This window comes from Anas platyrhynchos, chromosome 1 (genome assembly GCF_047663525.1).
Source record: "Anas platyrhynchos isolate ZD024472 breed Pekin duck chromosome 1, IASCAAS_PekinDuck_T2T, whole genome shotgun sequence".
Classification (NCBI taxonomy): Eukaryota; Metazoa; Chordata; class Aves; order Anseriformes; family Anatidae; genus Anas; species Anas platyrhynchos.
The window spans coordinates 127,885,948-127,906,383 of NC_092587.1; the positions used below are offsets into that span (position 1 = coordinate 127,885,948).

The 20,436-nt window shown below is 43.6% G+C and overlaps 1 protein-coding gene across 5 annotated transcripts in view; it reads right to left on the reverse strand.

Moving 5' to 3' along the window:
• REPS2 (RALBP1 associated Eps domain containing 2) overlaps positions 1-20,436 on the reverse strand; it is a 117,501-nt gene that overhangs the window by 13,484 nt on the left and 83,581 nt on the right. For 2 of the 5 annotated variants that reach the window (XR_005262566.2, XR_011805230.1), the window contains exons 15-18: positions 18,222-18,305; positions 15,685-15,830; positions 13,717-13,822; positions 11,526-12,089 (exon numbers count right to left, since the gene is read on the reverse strand). Coding sequence is in view for 3 of the 5 variants with exons in the window: in XM_038172938.2 (XP_038028866.1) it covers positions 12,021-12,089; positions 13,717-13,822; positions 15,685-15,830; positions 18,222-18,305 (405 nt within the window). In the remaining 2 variants the exon portion in view is untranslated. Of the gene's footprint in view, positions 1-9,929; positions 12,090-13,716; positions 13,823-15,684; positions 15,831-18,221; positions 18,306-20,436 lie in introns of those variants that run through there. The other 3 variants (XM_038172938.2, XM_038172937.2, XM_038172939.2) reach the window with 2 other exon arrangements.

The window sequence follows — 20,436 nt, forward strand, 5'->3', positions numbered from 1 at the left end:
ACTCCCTTACCTTTGATATTACCTTTCAAACTGAAGCGTGCTGGGGCACTGAGCAAGCGCAGCTGTGGCTCCACCTGAATGGCTTGGTTAGATCATGCATTCAATATAGCAGAGGCCACCTGTAATCAGGCACCCACCTGCATTTTGTTTCATGCTCAAACCTTGCAGCCAGAGCATTCCTCTTCTGTGCCCACCCCCATCAGATGCTGCGGTGACGATGCCACTGGGCCAGAATTTGCAAACTGGTGCTGATGGTGCTGCTGCTGGCTGCTGTCAAGGCATTTCCATTCTTCAAGCTTTGTGGCAGCGCTGCCTCAAGTTGGATTAAAGCACAAGTGCCACTGGGGCCACAGGGAGGTGCCGAGAGCCGCCTGCTCCCAGCTCTGGGCTTGCCAGCACCGTGGCCCAGCAGGAACAGGCCTCCAGAAGTGCTCATCTCTGCCCCTTAATGCAGAAGGAGCCCAGACAACGGTGGAGCTTTGACTCTCACCTAGGTGAAATTAAGCAAGATTAATCCCACCTCTGACAGCTTCCTGGGGCCGCAGAAAAGACTGTGGCAGAGCAGGGTTTGAATATGGATTTCCTCGGCTGGTGTCCTGATGCTAGGACAATCTTTCCTCTCTGGGGACAGGCATCTGAGAACCAGGCTGTCGTCTGCAAAATCAGTGGCAAATAAACGCCGTGACAGTAAAGACAGCCTCAAGCACTTTTTGCTCTCAGAATTAATCAGATTATTTCCTCGGGATAATATTTTATTAATGCAACTGTAACCCATTCCATTAATACATTTTTTTTTTTTACAAGCCCGTCATGGGCTTACCCTATCACGCATTGTGCAGGATGCTGCCTTGTGAGGGTCAGCACCTGCCCCCACTCGCAGCAGGGAAGGTTTTCCCGTTAGAAGCACAGAATTATTTAGGCCAGAAAAGATCTCTAAGATCATCTAGTCCAGCCATTACCCTAGCATTGCCAAATCTACCACTAAAGCATGTCCCCAAGCACCACATCTATATGTCTTGTGAATACCTTCAGTGATGGCGACCCAACTACTCCCCTGGGCAGCCTGTTCCAATGCCTCACAACCCTTTCTGAGAAGAAATGTCTCCTCATTTCCAACCTGAACCTCCCCTGGTGCAATTTGAGGCCATTCCCTCCAGTCCTGTCACTAGTTCCCTGTGAGAAGAGGCCGACCCCCAGCTCCCCACACCTTCCTTCCAGATACCTGCAGAGAGCAATGAGGTCTCCCCTGAGCCTCCTCTTCCCCAGAATAAACACCCCCAGCTCCCTTAGCCGCTCCTCACAGGCCTTGTGCCCCAGGCCCTTCACCAGCTCTGTATCCCTGCTCTGGACATACTCCAGGGCCTCTATGTCCTTCTTGTAGTGAGGGGCCCAAAGCTGAACACAACACTCGAGGTGCGGCCTCACCAGAGCAGAACGCAGGGGGACAGTCACCTCCCTAAAAGTTGTCTTCATGGAAATCCTGGATCGAGTCCAGGTCTGCCAATCTCCTTCCCAGCCGGTTACAGAGAAGAAGGGCCACAGAATCCATTTCACCAGCTTAAAGGACTAGATTTCTAGGAAGGCAGGATTTTAGACAGCTTTGTGTTGCTCTCCCTATTGTTCATGAGAGACAATAATCTCTTCGACTAGCTCATCCTGTATTAGCTTCCCAATTCATCTCCCAGACTTCTGAGCCAGGGCTGTCCATACTTCATTAGTCCACTGAGCCCTAAAGCACCTGCCACATGCATGTTATTAGGTCACTGCTGATTAAATAATTCAGCCTCTCTAAAATGACAGTACTCAAGAAAGTGGGTTATGTGCTGAGGTCAGGCTTGTTTACTCTGAGGAAGGCTGGTGGTACTGGCCAACACTGCTGGGCTGAGGAAGATTTTTGATGGAGGAAAAAGAGCTGAAGCAACAGGCTGGCTTTGTCACAAACACAGGCTGTGATTTGTCTGCCCCCAGAGTGCTTTCAGAACAAAGACCACTGTCCTCCAGTCTCTCCAGGACACAGAAACAAGAATCCAGTTTTATGAATGTTTCCCTGTAGAAACACTCAGGTAGGTAAGACCTTGTGCTAGCAGATACATTAGACCTTGTGCTAATCACAGCAGGGCTGAGGCTGTTGGGGCCCTCTGGGCTCCCCTGCTCCAAGCCCTGCCCAAGCAGGGACACCCAGAGCAGGTTGCACAGGCCCAGGCCAAGGAAGTTATTGAAGATCTCCAAGGATGAGCCCCCACAGCCTCTCTGGGCAGCCTGAGCCAGGGCTCCTCACCTGCACAGCACAGAAGTGCTGCCTGTTGCTCAGGGGGAGCCTCCTGGGCTCCAGTTTGTGCCCAGTGCCTCTTGTCCTGGCACTGGGCACCTACCTACAGTCTGAAACACTCTGGCAGTCTTCACAAAGAGGGTAAGCTTTGGAACCAGAGGAAAATACAGCCTGGGTATATTTCCTCCTTTATGGTGGGTCTGTGGAGGTTGCAATTACCACACCCTCCACCAGTGGAAGGAGGTCTAGAGAAGCTGGAAACACTGCTACTCCTTATAGCAATGGGAACTCCTCTTCTAGCTGTGCCAGGCTGACAGTTTTTACACTCCGAGCTTGATACCAAAGTTTTGAGTAAGTGTTACTGGTTTGGATACTTAGAATACTTTGTTTGAGAATAAATAAAAATTATATCAAATAATGAAGCATTCCCTGAAAGTTTTATTTGTTCTTGGGAATGAAAGGGATAATACTGAAGCTGCTCGAGGTTTTCTGTGAGGCTATTACTGACACAGGAGATACAACCCTGTAGGGCTGCAGCAGTGCTGTTACACGCATATCAGCAGCTGAGCTCCACTGCTACCTATCTGCTCTCTCAGAGTATTGACTGTATTCCTTAAAGCTCCAGCTGCTGGACTAGATAAAAGTAAGCTTAGATTTAATTACGAAAAATCAGTGGTCAAGCATTAGAAAGGGGCCCTGGATAAGGATTAAAGATCCAGGAGCCAGAAGGCACATTAAACAAACGTCCCATTTCATTTTTACTTCTCACTCTTGAAGCCCACCTTGTGATTTTGAAAGCTGGATTCATAAATTTGAATCACCGGGGCTTTAACACCTTGTCCAACATGACACAGCGCAAGTAAAAATCAAATCCTTTAATGTGAAGTTGTTTTTCCTACTAATTTCTTAGGTCCCTAGAGAACTTCTAAAATTTAATTTACTTTTACATTTCACTCAACTTGTACAACGCAAACAGACCAGGCTTCCTGAGCGCTGCAGCAAGTGTGACCTGCAGAATTACTGCTTTAAACCTTCAGCACCGGCTTACAGCAAAGTACTACGCATGGCGAGCAAATACACATTCCCCAATTTGTCACCCACTTCCCATTGTATTAAAACATACATAATAAAAGTTGGCAAAAAAATATAAATAAATAACAGCTACTAACACATCCATCTAGCTTTAGGATTGACGTAAATAACTTGTATCTGTCTAACAGATCAGAGGATTATATGGCAGTCAATGAACAATCCACTTGATTTCTTTTAGGAAAAAAGCTCTACTTGAGGCCTGAATTGTTACTTCTTCCCTAATGATAAATGACAGCTACATAAGGCAAAATATGCAGTGATTTCTGAGTGCAAAAATGAGAGCAAGCCTCAAGAGGCTCTGCAAAATTCAAAGAGGAGCAATAAATACACCTATTTAATGGAAATCAAAATTGAGATGTTTATTAATTTGATTAGAACTAATTTTGATCTCTCATTCCTCTCCTGCCTTTGATCCTGCTGCTTCTTCTTCTTGAGACTAAACAGTTAAGACTGCTAATGAAACACCTCAGGATGTAAAATTACATGCAAAATTGTCCTTCTCCCCGCGAATTTCCCGAGCCCAGGCTCAGAGTTGCCATTACCATAAGCTGCAGAGCAGCTCCGGAGGTTGGGATTTGCACTCTCGGGAGATGCTCACAGGCAATGCTGTTATCTGAGCAAGCGGAAATCAAAGCACACGAGGTCAGAGGACAATTTTTATCTGTCTGAAGAGGCACATTTTTTAGCACTGCTTTTCAGTGAGATATGGGCTCTCAGTCCGCCAAGGCCTGAGGTTTCCTTTCCAGCTCATGCAGAAACTTTTCCATGCAGCTCACTGAGAAACACAGAGCATACCTGCCATGGGACAGGGAGGCTCACACACACGTCTGACGGCTTAAAAATAGTTATTACTTTCAAATGGTGCCTCAGGCTCGATGCAAGCATTGAGAGAAGATTGAAAGCCAGAGATTCACACCACCGTTTACTGGATTGTACAGTGTTATTAGCAAATTCTCAATCCGCTGTGATGATACCGCCCCTCCAGGATGCCAGCTGATGTTTGCAGGGCTGACAGATAAGGAAAAACAAACAAAACCAAACTAAACAAAACAGACAAAAACAAGTGGGTGTCATGATGCAGTAATTTAGAGTCACTGCTTTAGAGATGAGGTAACCACGAACTGGCTTCGGTTTTGGTTACCCTGTGTCAAAAAACAATATAAAGAAGGAGAAAAAAATTCCAGGGACAGGCAGCAAAAATAGCTGGAGACAAAGAAACGTCTGGAAAAAGACAGACTGAGCAGATGGGAATTCCTCTGTCTATACTGGAGAAAAATAACACAGGAAACGATAAAAATGCATATTGAATAATCGATGGCAAATTGAAAGCATAGCAGAAACTTAAAATATAGTAGGTAAATAAAGTTTGCATGAAGCTTCTACTGCTGAGAGTGTGTCACAGGTTCTCCCCTGTGCCCACTTAGAGAAGATGGAAATGCTGCGGTGAGAAGGGATGCCCATGTTGCCCTGCCTGCAGCAGCTCATGCATTTAGGTGCCAGGGGTGCCAGAAGAGATGCCAGTCTGTCAGCCACGGCTGCAGTCTCCAGGAATCTGTGTCCTGAAACGCTGCTGCCAGCCTCAGGGCCCTCCCCTTTTCCTCCAGTGCTTTTCGGCATTGCCCCATGCAGTGACATCTGGAGCAACAGCTCCGCGTGGTCTGTGTTAGCATGGGCGTGAGTCCCAGATATTATTCCCCTAACTTCTCCCAAATTCTGTCAAGCAGCCCTGTGCTGAGCGCAGGTTTCCACAGAGGGTTTCAATAGACGGCCTGCAGAGCCGACAGGCCACAGTGAGCCACCTGGATGAGCTGCGTCCTGCTGGCACCTCATGAAGCGCCCTGTGCTCCACCACCTGCAGCCTTGGCCACCTCCCTGCATCACCCGAACCAGAGCAAAGCCATAACCCAGCTAAAGGAGAGCAGGCCGAGCCTCCTGGGCTGGGGGCTGGGGCAGAAGCAGCCTGTTAGTGTCTCTGTGCTTTGCCCAGTCTACTCAGCTCATGCATGCTTTGTATCAGTCTGCCAAAGGCGAGGATCACTGACTAAATGTACCCTAACTCTGTAACAGACGGCACAAAATACTTAAGTGACCTTGGAACAAAATGACTTGTATGTCCTACACATAAGCCTCCTGATGGTGAGGTGCTCAGCAGAGCTTTTTAGGCACGTTACTCTGCTGTGTGGGGCTGGGGCAAGGTGGTGGAGATGCAGCGACTTCTCCACTACCTCAGAAGCACAATTACTTCACCTGTTTCATTGCATCTGTTTCATTAAAAAACAGCACAGCAATGAGCAAGTGCCTCACACTAACCGAGGACAGGAAGTAAATTGACATTTCTTGTGATGTGTGGAAGCGGCCTAAGGAAAGTATCCCCCTTTTTCTCCTTCCCTCCCATGAAAAACAGGCCAGATACAGTATAAAGCCTTGATCTTGTCTAGTCCATCACATTTCTGATGCATAAAACATCCTCAAAATGTCCTCTGATAAGACATTCCTTCTAGCTTGTACTACTTCATTTAGCAATCAATACGTGTGAATCAATTCGGGATCTAACTGGGAGTACAGATGTGGCACTTACCAGAATGACTACTGGATTAACACAGCTGGGACACAGCTAATGCCACTGCTTCCAGATGTGCCCAAAACGGTGTGTGCTGAGTGAATACCGTGGACTCATGAGCATACTGCAACCCGACCTCACGTATCAAGGCCTCCTGCTCCGGAGCGCATTTGTTTGAGGGCATGTGGTGCCCAGGAGGCTGGCAGGGAAGGTGAAACAGGACGAGTGATGAAAGAGCTCTGACCCAGCTGTGGGCTACAAGATTCCCCAGGGGTCTGTTCATTTGTTAATTTTCCTTTATTCTGCTTTGCCGCAGAATCCGTGTGAGCATACAGCCTCATCATGCACACTTGTGAGGCAGCGTCGCCTAAAAAAATGTGGAAGGATAAAAAAAAAAAAAAAAAGGTCTTTGAACTTCTTATACTTCTTTTCTTTCCCATTTCCACTAAGAATTATTTTTCTAGAGCAGGAAGATGCATCTTTTATTTTTTAAGAAAGATTATTGGAAACATGAATCCAAACACGAAGAGTCAACCTGGAATTGCACGAAGACACCCCAGAGTACCATACAATTGTAAAAATTAAGAATGGAAAAGCCATCTAAATCCATCCTGCTGCCAATGCTGAATAGCTCCCTACAGGATATTTACAAGTTTTTAGTGCCTTGGCCTTGTGCCTCACGTGCACTAGAGACATACTTCCAGGGCAATAAATCATCTCTTGTCATGGCTTAATGCTGTAAAAATTAATTTATCACTAATTATTTCCTCTTTTAAAGCCCTGCTCTTTGGATAGCTGGGATGTAATTCTTGAAAATCACGCTAGTTAGAGAGTAGAAACGCATCATCCCCTCCAGCTCCCTGCCCATAAAGGCCAGTTCTTCAAATGTTTTTCTTCTCCCCATTTAGTTTCAGCTCTCGTAGTTGATGGGCCACCCTTGGGACCCACCTGGCAGCCTCAGGGACAGAAAACAATGATCACTACGGTGCTGGTGGACAACAACTTGGGTCCTCTCACTGCTCCTGCTTGGGCACCTCCAGGCCAAGGGTTTGGGGTGCCCATGGGAAGGACATTTCCTTTGTGCTTGTGCAGTCTAGGTTAGACAAGGGTGTACCTCTTCAGGTTTATCGTGGAGCTAAGCCTGAATTCTGACAAAGCGAGGCCTGACAAAGTAAAGATGAAGTATTGACTTAACTGAGACCTACGGAAATACGATTTCACTTTAAATAAGTCTCTATTCGTCTCTCTCTCTCACGTACGCACAATCCCAGCCTAAGTGATTTCATCCTTCATAGTTGAAGGTCAGCCATCTCAACCCCGTATTTTTTCCATAGTGAGTCACAGTTACCATCCTCCTGTCAGATCTGCACAATCGACATCCTAAATAAAAACCACAAAAGCGAGAGAATTTGAAGTTATTGGACATTTTTATTTGAATGTAGCACCCAGTTCCATATCACATACATTTTCCAAAATTAGATGGGCAGAGTATAGAGCACTATACATTTTGCAGCCTACCACATGGACGTTCTGCAGCTGTGAAAACAAATTGCTTAAATCTGGCTATCTACTTTATAAGTTAAAATTCAAATATATAATAGCCTCAGGGTATTTTTTTTTTTTTAGATTAACAATGATAATGCTCGCAATAAGATTTTTACATCAAAAAAATCAATAACAGAGCAAAACGTTATGCGTGTGTCCATAGCACATTATCAAGAAGATAACTGGAAAAAGCTTCAAAATACATTTCTTCTCAGAGGTACTACATCATTTGGATTTTTGTTTGCTGAAAAAATACTTCTACTCTTTAGTCAATAAAATATGTCTTCACTAGGGCCTCTTTCCCGTCTGACTTTCGTAACACCACGTATTTTCTTGTCAAGGACTGTGTGTGCTGAGGGCCAAAGGGCTGACGGTGCTGGAAAACTGACACCCCTCCACCCCTGGCTAGAAGCTTCTCGACTGTCCTTCTCCTGTCCTGGAAGCCCATGTGGGAGGAAAGCAGCTCACATACCACCGAAAGGTGATTTCCATATCATGTCCATCCCAAATGCTTCCTGTGAAGGCTTCCGACCCCAGCCATCCTGGTGGGGCCATTTTACGGCGCGAGTTGTCATCGCCCTGGCTGGTTAGCCCTGACAGCATCAGGTGGTGTACACCTGGATGAAAGCTAAACGAGTTCCTCTCCCCAGCGTGGCTGCTCAACTCCCAGCAGCAAAACCACTGCCTCGCACACAGGAACACTTTGGAGACAATCTGGTAAGTTAAGAAGGGCATTTGCTGACTTAACGACAGGGCTGGATCCACTACATCACTCACATTTCTGCTACATCAGCAGAACTCTCTGGAAGAGAGAATGGAAAACTCTCTGGGAAGAGGTGGTAATGTTTCCTCTGCATCGAGTATTAATTTAATAACTCGGAGAAGGACATTGATTGTTGAGGATTAATGTTTGTTCACAGGCCGTTTGTTTAAACAAATGGAAACTGCTCACCTCACGTAATTACCAGGTTATGGTTCATATTTAAAGGCTCAAGTAAAGATGGCTTGATCTACAAAGGCAACCATTCACGGCACTTAGCTGGGCATTTTTCTTCTTTCAGCACTAAACTACCACATATTGAAACAAATCTCTCATAGAAAGATATCAGATGGAACAAACATGAACAGATCTATAAAGAAATGCCTGATCAAAAGGAAGATATATGAGTGCACACATATACACACACAGTCTCACGCCGTGGAAAATCCTTATCTGGGCTGTAAGCAAGAGCCTGTTTAAGACCTTGCTCTACCTAGTCTTGTCTTGTGGACAAAAATATTTGATTGTCTGAACAAATAGCTGCAGGAAAGTGAAGACTCAGAAAGGGACACCAGGCTCACAGCCAGCACATCCTCTCAGACACGAGGAAGCCGAGTTCTAGCTTCTGTCCTCAGTTACCATCCCTTGCTGGAGATGCTCTGCACAAATGCTTGAAGAAACTGTAAATCAAGGAAAGCAAGACTTGATGCATGGGATACTGCTCTTGCTCCCTGGTTGAGCTCCCAGGTCTTAGCTGCTGTTCTGGGCCAGGTATGTTGGGGCTTAAAGTTGATCACTCTCCCAGAGCCCACTGAAGTGCCCTAAACCTTGAGGAATCTCCTTCTGCCAGGTGTTCTGCCTTAGGTTTAGGAGCATCTCCCACCCAAAGTTTCACAAAGTAAAGTTTCCTGCAAGAAGTGATGATTTCTCTGTACCCACATTTTTTTTCCAAAGGATTTTTTTGTTTGTTTTGAGAAAATTTCTTAATACTGGATTTAGATGTGAATTTTGACCCCTGTTAATAGTAGCTATGTACATGGCCACATGGAGCATCTGCCAGAAAGAGAGCTTCCTTATGCCTTCTCCTCTCCTTCTCAAGATGTTAACAGCTTCCCAGGAGCAGACACTTTATCATGTTGGATAGGATATGCACAAATACTTAAGTACTGAGACATACAGAAGAACAATTTCATGCAGGATATGTATAACACAGCACTTCTCCATGAATGTCTTGATTTAGTCTCTGTGTCAGCTGTTGTATCATCATCACAGCCAATACTACACCAAACAGATTACAAATTAACTCACTTTCTAGGCCTTCAAGCTAAGTATGGAATTTGATTACACCCCTCAAAGTGCAACCTCAGTGATAGTTACATTTTAAATTTATTAACTCCAGTGGCAGACTAACCACGAAGCATTTCTTTGTTGGTAACCAGGTATTTTAAGGTTGAACGAACACCTGTACCTTAAAAAGGAAACATCTGAAAAGGACATACAGAATAGTCTTTTCCACTCTTTCTTTCAATGCCATCTATTCAATGAATAACCTGAGTGAAATAAACAAGGTCTTCCTCTAGTGTGGTCTTCCAAACATAAGAAAGTCACTCACTGCCTAAAAAATACATACATGCATATTTCTTTGTCATCATTGAAAAGCATTCCTTAAAAATCACACAGAAAAAACAAAAAGTGCCAGATGATTATTTCCAATTTGAGTAGCAGATGTTTATTAACCAAATGACAATGCAAGAACTAAAAAGCAAACAAAGAAAGAGCACTTAGCATCCTTAAAAACTCAGGAACAACTCAGTGTTCAGGGCACATGAAATAAATGACGACAACTTCTGAACAGCACCACTGATAGCACAAGGACAGTAGCTCTTCTGCAGCTTCCTGGAAGTTTGCAGCTTTCACATTTTGTCATTGACGAGGAACGATCATCTGACTCCAGCTATGCCAACAGTCACACCAAAAAAAAGTTCCAAACCCAGAGAAATGTCTGTTGCTCATTCGCATAGTGACATTTAGATGAATTGAAAGCAATGCATTACAAAAACAGATTTTTTTTTTCTTTTTTTCCCTGAAAAAAATAAATGCTTCTTTTCACCTTTAGACCTCTGGATCCATATCCCACATCCATATCCCTTTCAGCAAAAGTAACCTCTTTCCTCATCACTTTAAACATTCCTGTTGAAGTCTTTCTTACTTATCACCCAACAAAACTTTTGGCTGCTCCCATGTCCTCTGATACCTCACTGCAGCCATGCCATGACACAGCCTGAATGGAGGCCAACTAGCTATTTTAAACCTACTTCTCCTTCCTCTCTACCCCAGAGACGTCCTAAAGCTACTGTGAGGAAGCATCAGACAAAAAAAAATGGTAAAAGCAAACAAAAAACAACAACAAAAAAACCCTGCTGCAGTTTTTGCATGGTGTATACTCGGGTCACTGAGCAACAGGATACAACGGGACAGGAAACATGCAGCATCATGTGTAATATGGATAACAAGTAGGTGAACTTCCCCAGCAGTGAAGCAAACATCATCTCCATGAAGGGAGCAGGGCTGATAGTATGTCTGAGGCTGTCCAGCCTAACAGCATCGGCCCAAGAAATAAATCGATGTTGCTTAGCCAGCTTCCATTGCAAGAACTGAGACCAAGGCCAATGACCACTGCCTCCATGGAAAAAAAATCCCACAGAGTTCAGTTTGCCTTGAAACAGACCCAGGTTAAAAAAAATAAAAATAAAAAAAATCTGTGCTTCTTCACTTAGAAAACAGATGAGCATTAGCAGCTTCATCCTATCAATATCATCTCCAGTGAGGTGCAAAGGAACCTTAATGAAAGCCTGCTTTAGAAGGCAATTATTTCCTTCAAATGTTTTATAACCTCATATGTAGCCGTTTTGCTATCTTGCTTCTATTGGAAATACAGTTCTTGTACACATCCTTAAAACAAATCAGCAGCCATTAAGACAACAAAGCAGACTAATATAAATATACTTAGAACAGCCTTTACAAAAATGCCCGGAATGCATTTTTAACACCTTGTTAGAAATATGCTGTTGGTTTAAAAAAAAAAAGTTATGCAGAGACACTGGCAATTGCAAGCAAGTGATAGGAAAGAGTTATAGCTCAAAAAACAGATTTTTTTTTTGTAATTTCCAAAATAATACAATTTTAATATTTTTTACTGTTCTCTCTTATGATATGTAACTTATAAAATACAAGTTCTCTAACATTAAAATACATCCATGATTGAATAATAAACAGTGCTAAGAAAATAATTATCTTACACGTGATTGCTGATAAAGACTGCATGTCTGGTGAGTTTTATTCCTCTTGTACATTCAATCCACAGGTCCTTTACCATCTTACAGGAATCGGTGACAACCAGGAACCCATCTCAAAGGATGAGTTTTAAATTTAAGCAAGACTTCTGGAATGATGTACCTCTCAAGAATCGGGACAGGAAGCGTTGCAAGAGTGTGTATCAGTGGGGAATTCTTTACATAAATAAAATACTCTTAGGTTACTCATTTCAGTGGTAAACCGCATTTACATGTCAGGCTGGGAAGAGGGAGTGGAGAGGGCAGACACCCACATCCGACAGTTTGGTGTTTGCTTTCTGTACCTTCTTCATCTGCAAAGGCAAGCAGGCGCAGCAGGGTGCGGAGGAGATGCGAGAAGCCGGCCACATCACCGCGGTCCCCTCGCAGCTGCTCCGTGCCGTGGTCGTAGCAAGGCTCTTGGTGCACGAGCTCTGCTGCTGCCGCACGCCCCGCCGGGGGTCACAAGACGGTAACAGGACGAAGCTGCTCCAGCTGCGTTTCCAAGGCAATTCGCTCCTTGTGGACCTCCTGGAAGATGAAGAGAGACGTGCCCTCACTTTTTTTGGCACTTGCATGCACCATACTGCGCCAGTGAAGGGCAAACCACTGGTGCTGAGCTGCCCAGGGACGTGGGGCTCTGCTATTTCAGTAACTCTCCTTGCTGTCCTGAAACATTACCACACAGCCACCCCCCACAGCAGTCCTTGTAGCAGGGCGATACGGAGGCTCAACTACTTGCTCAGGCAGTCACGGAGAGGAGAGGTCCTACATCAGCCAGTGGAATGGCTTGGGATGCAGTGAAACAGCTGGAACTCAGCACTTTTACCAAAGAAAACCAACCAGTTCATTTTCAAGTCACATTTCCCTCAAAATTACTTTCTGAGAATTCTTGGTTCATACAACCAAACTCTTTCATTTTGCAAATGTACAAGATCTGGCCACTCTGAGATGCAGTCTGCCTCTTTGGCAGCCCTGGCAGGGAGAACATCAGCCTGGGTGACGAGCCGACCGTGATGGCTTTGGGGAAAGCCTCTCCTGGCCTCAAGGCTGCCCCTGCACTGAGGCCTGGCTCTCGCTGATGTCCCATCAAAGAGCTGTGCTGATTCCCCAAGACGTCAGTGCCCTCAGCAGCGGGCAGGCCTCCACCCCTGTACTCTTCCCCGCCTCAGGGCAAGCTCACAAAGCCTGATACATGCCCGTAATGTCTGCTGGTTCCTGTAAGAACAAGGCCCTGCTTCAGCAGAAAGTCTCCAGGCAGCAATATGACTTGAAGGACAAGTTCAGTTTTCTGCTCTTCTATGAACTTAAAACAAATCTCGCAATCTTTCTATGGTCCTGCAGGTAAAATGCAGGGAATAGCAGAGGCCTATTTTGTGGAGGGACTGGAAATTAAGCACACTGAAGATAGCATATGGAAGAAAATCAGACTATAGATACACTGAACTAACTAATGATGGCAATGGGCTGTCATCAAAAGCTTTCATCTCCATGCTTATTCCAATCACTGTCCTATATTTTGCTATGATTTCAGAACAGAGCATCCACTCTGCATGACTCTTGGGAGATCCCTGAAAGCTAGTTAAAAAATAATATATATTAAAGTTGAACATAAACAGACTTTCATCTTGACTGGAGAAAAAGTGCAACTGAGGGTTCACCTCCCTTTTCAGTCAAGCGTGTTCATAACATGCTAGGAAGAAAAAGCCGTAGCAGATGAAAAGCTGAAGTTGGTACTATCTTTGAACTGAAACAACAGAAAAAACAGAACTGGTATTTATAAGAAAGTAGCTCCTTGAGAACATGCTTAAAGAGATGTCAACAGACAACACTAAAAATCAGTATTAGATGTTCACAAAAAGAGCATGGCTTAGCCAGTCCGTGTACACCAGAAGACAGCTACGTAGCACAACCGATCAGCAGACAAGGAAGCTACACCTTGAGTTGCTCTCCTGCACTGGGTGATACCATCAGATTGCCCAAACTTTTCAGAAAGACAAGATTCCTCCTTTAGACTTTAAGTGCCAACGGAGCTGTACACACACAGGTTGTAACTCTTCCTAGAAAGTCTCACTCTAGCCACCCATACAGCGTAGTTATTCTCTTCCAGAAACCGACTGCAGGGAGGTTTGTCACTGATTTTCAGTGTGTTCCTTACCTTCAGCTGCTGCTGGAGCTCACTGTTCAACCTGGCGAGCACAGCATTGGCTTCTTTGTTTTTTCGTATAGCAGTCTGAATAGCCCTTTTCTGCTTGGAAGACTGTCTGCCAGACAGATAAATACAAAACATTTCAATTAAGAGCCTCAATGGTGGCTGATGCCAGAAGACCAGCCACCCATTTTGTGTGTCTATACCCTATACACACTAGACTACATGTCAAAGACAAGGTACAAACTACACATTTAAGAAAAGAAAAACGTAACACTAAAATAAGATGACTGAACCAGGTGGGCTATTTGAAAGTAAAATGGCCATGCTTGTTAATCTGAATGACAGAAACATTTTAGGCTGTCTCAATTATTTTAAAATCACTGCAGTTGGATTCAGCTTAAGAATAATCCTTGCATAGCTGTCCTTATTGCAGTATCTGTCCTTCAGCTGTTTTCAGACACTTGTATAATTTAAAATTCAGGAGTGGCTAAAAGAAAATATAAAAATCACTCTATTCAGAAAGAAATGACATCTGCATGAAAATGCTGTCTCAGATTTTTCAAGGCTCTGCTGATTCTGATATTGCTTCACTTAAAAATAATATTAATTTTCTTTCTCAAAACAGTCACTTTTACTGAAACTACCTGATATCACAAACAGAAACAGGCAGATGACTTACAGAATTGCCTCATCTCTTTTGCTGCTTAAATAAAAGATTTCTTTCTTATTATTATTATGACTCTATAGCCCATGGTGACCGGTGTGGAGGAAACTGCAGTCAGGCAGATGGGTGCAGAAAGTGCCAACTTAGTACATAAGGACCAACTGCTCTAAGAGATAGAGGTAGCGAGAGCATAAAAGGAAAAAAAAAATACAGAAAATACTGGCTGGATATCCAAGCCCTTTTTCACAGAGATTATTTTAAAGTTTTACATGAGGCATCAAAAGCTATTTAATGACAAATTTAACCTAAACCAGATGTCCTATTCAAATAAGGTCCATAATGGTACACAGTCCCCGTTAGCTCTTTCTCTTGACAGAGCTCATGGCACTGATCTTTGCAATAGAGTCTATGTCACAACACAGTCTGGTCTTTATGCTATTATCTTCCAGTGAACTGTCAGGTTTTGCTTCAAACCACTCCCTGTAGACTATAAAGTAATAATTACAGGAGAAAAAAAAAAAAAACAAAAAAAAAAACACAAGGAATTACAACCCCATGGTCATTTAAACATTTCAGGAAAGATACAGACAAGACGGGATTAAGTTGAGATGTTAACAAATGCTATTTATCTGTTCTTTGAACCTCTATGGAATACGCACTCCCAAAGCATAAAATAGCACTTTAAGGGCATCCTAGGAGTCTTATGATTTATTCTAATCTCCATTTATGCAGCACAGATTCAGTCTGCTGACAAGCAGTTTGCCAAAAACTGCTCAACTGATTTGGGCATCTCAGTTTTGCTTCAGATTGAACCAGATGCCGTTGCAAGGCTTTGGGCGAAGGCAGGCTGTAATGTCTGCACGGTGTTTTGGTTGAGGGAGATGTATAGACCCAAAAGAGCTTCAAGTACCTTCACTTACCATTTGTGCAGCCCCTTCAACATTGCTATTAAATAAATATATATAATGAAATCCTCCAGGTCTTTGCTGTTGAGAGCTTCAACAGCTGTATTTATGAAAACAAACAACATATGTTGGGTTTGGCAATTACTGCATTGTCACAAGTGGTCAGTGGCTTATGACTACTAGGTGCAGAGGTAGGGCAAAGCAGTACCTTTTCAAGAGGCTTACTGACTTACAGTTACTATAGACTTAGCCTGCACTGGATTGGAGAGATGTAGATTTCAGAGACCTGCATCTTGTGAAGTATTCCCAAAACCAGAACTATTAAGCACAAAATTATGCAAAGAGCAAACCCTGTCACATCAGATCTCATGGTACAGTTTGGCACGCGTGTAACAAATTGTTTACTTTTGGACTGGGAGGTGAGGCTTGACTGCTGGCACAGAAGAAGTCACATTTATAGTGGGAGAAAGCTCGGGGGTCTCCAGTCCCTGCGTCTCCGTCCGAAGCTTCCTGCGGGCAGGTTTGGAGGGCGGCTGAACGAGAACAACCTCCTGCAAGGGAGAAGCACAGCAAAGTTAAATCAGGCCATATGTGTCCAGTCACTAGGCTGGAGAGTGCTTGTGGCACAGAAATTGCTGACATCTGGCCTAAGGTTTCATAATTTAAAGTGGTACAGGGCTTAATTTAAATTTGGTAATAGCCTCTCGGGTTTTTGACTTTGTTCGAAGAAACAATAACTCCTACAACCCCTTAACGCCAGGGGAGTTTTAGGTTAGATGTTAGGAAGAATTTCTTTACTGAAAGGGTTGTTAGACATTGGAACAGGCTGCCCAGGGAGGTGGTTGAGTCACCATCCCTGGAAGTCTTCAAAAGACGTTTAGATGTAGAACTTAGGGATATGGTTTAGTGGGGACTGTTAGCGTTAGGTCAGAGGTTGGACTCGATGATCTTGAGGTCTCTTCCAACCTAGAGATTCTGTGATTCTGTGATTAACGAATGAAACAATTACACTAGCTAGATGAATTTTGTCTTCATCTGGATGACAGGCTTCTCAGAACTGGATTGTATAGGGCAGCATTTGGGGAGGGGGTATGAATGGATGTACTAGCATCCAGTTGGCTCAAAAACATTAGGACACTGCAAGACTTACATTTAATTATGCTCCCAGTTGGTAAGGATCAATCACTAGCATCACAGCTTCTACTTTAATCCCTTGGCACACGGCCCCTCCCTTCTCATCCCCTACTCTCTTACATGAAGCAACACAGAAACGAGCTTAGAAAGATGCATGTTTCCAATCATCTATGCAAAATTAACATGTTGAAAGTGTACAAGTCCGGTTATTTCTCTTGGTAAATTACATCAAAAAGAGAGTCTGGTCTGCAGGTAAAACAAAAAGTCTTAATGCCTTTAATGAAGAAGTGTTTTCACTCTTTTAAATTAAGACATCTTTCCTTTTGCAATGAGAATTGGTTTTGATGTTTTATATCTGTTTTAATACTGAAATACAAACGTGTGGTTTTCAGTGCCTTTTATTATTAGGTCTCTTCTACAAGTGACATAACTATTAGTGCCCCATTTCAGGAATGGAAAAGTTAAACATTTTGTTTGAAACAAAGTGATATGACAAAGGTTACACATTTAGCATCACAGCCAAGACCAGAGATCAAGTTTTACTATCAATCGCAGAGTATATGTTACTGGGTCAGACTATCTTCCTCACTATGCTTTGGCCAACTGTTACTAAAACAAGAAAAAAATAAATAAACAAGGAAGCATTTAATGACCGAGCAATTAGAAGAAAAAGAACTGTAGTAAACAGCCTGACTCATCAGAAGAGGTTACTATGACAGACACAGTACGAAGAAAAACATAAGACCATCAATAGTTAGAATTAGAAGGATTAAAATTATTAGAGGGATTAGAATTATAAGGACACAGGGGGGTTAGATGTTACAAACACTTCTGCCATTACTTTAAACACAATTTAAAATATTAGAAGATCTTTTAATCAGGACATCAGCAGTGCACAGACCTCAGATAATACTGTGCTCTGAAATCCTATAGCTCCCTGCAAACTCACAACGCAAGGTACTTGTGTATGCATTCAACACCTACAAACTGGTGGGATTCCAAATATGCAATCCCAGCTGACCTTAAACTGCCAAAACACTACAAAATCCATAGGAGTAATCCCTTTTCCATTTCAAGCACAGTACTGGAAGAAATACCCAGTACCTAAAAGCAGACCCCTCCACAGGGGGCTCTTTGGCTGGCTGTCGTTGCACCAGCCCTTCAAAAGGGAGCCCGCACTGTGCCAACAACCTTGCCATGGAGCAGGGAAACACTCACAGGCACTGCCAGGGCTGCTCTATCCATAAGCCAGGCTCTGTGAAGAGCACCACTGCACCTTCGGTGATTGCTTCATACAAAGTATGGGTTCACACAGAAAGAAGTTAGAAATCATACCTCCTAAGCAAATGTTTTGAGCAAATCTTTCCCATTCTGTGTACATTTCGAAGCAGATCCTGACCTCACAGCAAACAGGTGTGTTTACATCAAAACCAAACCCTTAATAAGGGGAAGCAAGAACCGCATCACAACTTGGAAGGCTTACAGTGAGGCAGGGGTCAAGTACAACCAAACTCCTTTTTTGTGTCCCTTAAGGCTCCACAAGCCCCCGTTGATTTGAAACAAATGGGAAGCTGCCTTTCTTAAAGCACACGCACTGATGTGTGCGTACTAAAAGCCTTCTCAATGATTTATCGGAGCTGATGTCACGCACCATCCCAGTTCCCTCTGGTGTCTTGACCTCCCGAGAAAGCAAACATGTAAAAACGTAACCCTAACCCCCCCAGTTTAATTGCTTTAAAACTTGAAACAACTACATTTGTTGATGAGGGCAAATCACTCAACAATGGCACAACATACGCGGGTCTCACCTTTTTTGCTGAGCTGTTTTCTTCTGCCTGCGACGGGGGTCTGTTCATCTGAGGGTGTAACTCAACCTCAGATGCTTGCTCTGTCTGTAACAACAAATCAGTCACTGCTACACCCAGAGAGTGACTAGCAGTCACATACAATAAGGTCAATGAAAGGAAACATTATACACAAAAGAAAAGTTACTTTAACAATTCAACAGTAGGAGAAATAGAGGTCTAGGATGACAGCTGAATGGATGACATACGTCTTTTCGAGACTTAACAAAACCCTTTTCTTGTATTTTATTGTGCTAGGAAAACAAGGGAAAAGTTTTTCTGCGAGAAGTTAGGGATCGTGTCTCTGAATATAAATGAGCTGGTAACCAGAGTTTCTTCCAAAGCTATCCTTATGGCCTAAGCGCTCAAAGGAAAAACCAAGGTGGGGTGGATAAAATCTGGAAAGACCTTGGTTGCTCCCTGTCACCTTATCATCTCCTGAAACTGATGAAAATGCATTGGGGTAAGCTTCTGTCTTTGAAGCTGGCAAGGCTGGAGTGAGAAAGTATGAATTATACCAAAAATTCCAATAAAGGCACTGAAAACACAAGTCATAAAAGAAGCCAAACAATCTTCTTCCTTCCTTTCCCCCTTCTCCTGTTTCAAACAGAAACCGAGCTGAACCCTCAAAACACAGCTCTACGCGGCAGCAAACCACAACGCCCTCCCCCTGGCGCATCCGACACAAGAGAAAACGAGCAGAGAGGGCTAACCCTTGGCTCTGCCTTGGAGGATCTTGCCCCAAGATCCTCCAGCACCTTCCCGTTTGCCCCAGCAGGCCGTGGCAAAGCACATCTGCTACGGGAGGGCAGCTTCGGAGCTGCCTGTCCCCGGGCATGCTGCAGCAAACACGGTGTAAACAGGGCACGGCTGTTTTCTGTCTCGAAAGCATCAGCTGGCTTTTGAAGACGGGGAAAGCAGGCAGCAGCGGGGAGGCTGAGGGCACTTGGCACTCGCAGGCTGCCTCCTCTCCTCTCTCCCAGCTCCTGTCAAGTCGGAGCCAAGCTGACAGTGGCCCCCAGGCAGGGCAGGCAACCTGCCATCCTGCTCGCTCCTCACAAAAAAAAAAAAAAAAGGCTCGCTTCTACCCAGGTGAAAGCTCGGGTTTAAAAATAAAAAGTTCAAGGCAAGCCTCAGACTTTAAAGGGGCCAGGATTTTAGCCAAAATAATAACCTGTCACACACTGAAGAACCGGATTTGCTCTTGCCAGGAGGTTTCTGCCTAGACCCATCAAGTTATGGAGTAGTCACAAGTTTCACAGGGCTTAACCACAGGTTAAAAAATGACAGAATGGACACAATGTGGTATATTTTAAAAGAAAGGACTTTTTATTTTTTATTATTTTTTTTTCCCCCTCATAGCACTTCCATTTCTTTTGTAACAAAACCAGTAAGAGCTCTACAGAGAGCTGCAGGGGAAGAGCAGTTCTGTCAGGTTACTGCTGCTCTTCAACCATACGATGTTGAACATCTATACAGAGCACTGAGATTTGTGATTTTTTATTTTATGTTTTTTAAATGCGTGTGAAATTCCTCTGGAAAGGAGGAGAATGTGTCTTGGCTGACAAGATCTCTCTCCCCCTCTTCCAAGTGTGCTACATCTGTAGTGTTATCTGATGGCATAATAAAAATAAACACGCTCTGACTTTCCAGTAGTATTTGAATATTAATGACTTAAGTATTTGGGTTTCAAATAGCTATTAGATATTAACATTTCAATTCTGGAAACCTTTTTTCACAGATTGAAGAGCTTGGTTTATATCTGTTGATTTCTGGTACAAATAGGAGAGCAAAATGGAAAAAGCAATCTTTTTTTTTTTTTCTGTCTACACAAATCAAAGACCTTTAAAATGCATTTAATGCAACATAGCATTTCTTTATCAGCATTGTGAATAGCCCATAACCTCTCTGATTTGTACAACCACTTTTTATATATCTGAAAGAAATCAAGGGTCTGGGCACTGTTAACAGTCGCATGGGAAGATCTATGGGGCTTTCATGAATGATTTGGGGATAGCAAAGCTCAAATACCCAACAGAGCCACACAATAAATTTGGTCCCAAATCACATCACTTTGATAAATCACTTATTTAGGGGCAGCAAGAGTAAAGACAGTCTTTCAGAGAGCCGTGTAATATATACACTATGAGGCACTCATGGTATAGCTTTGCTGCAAAAT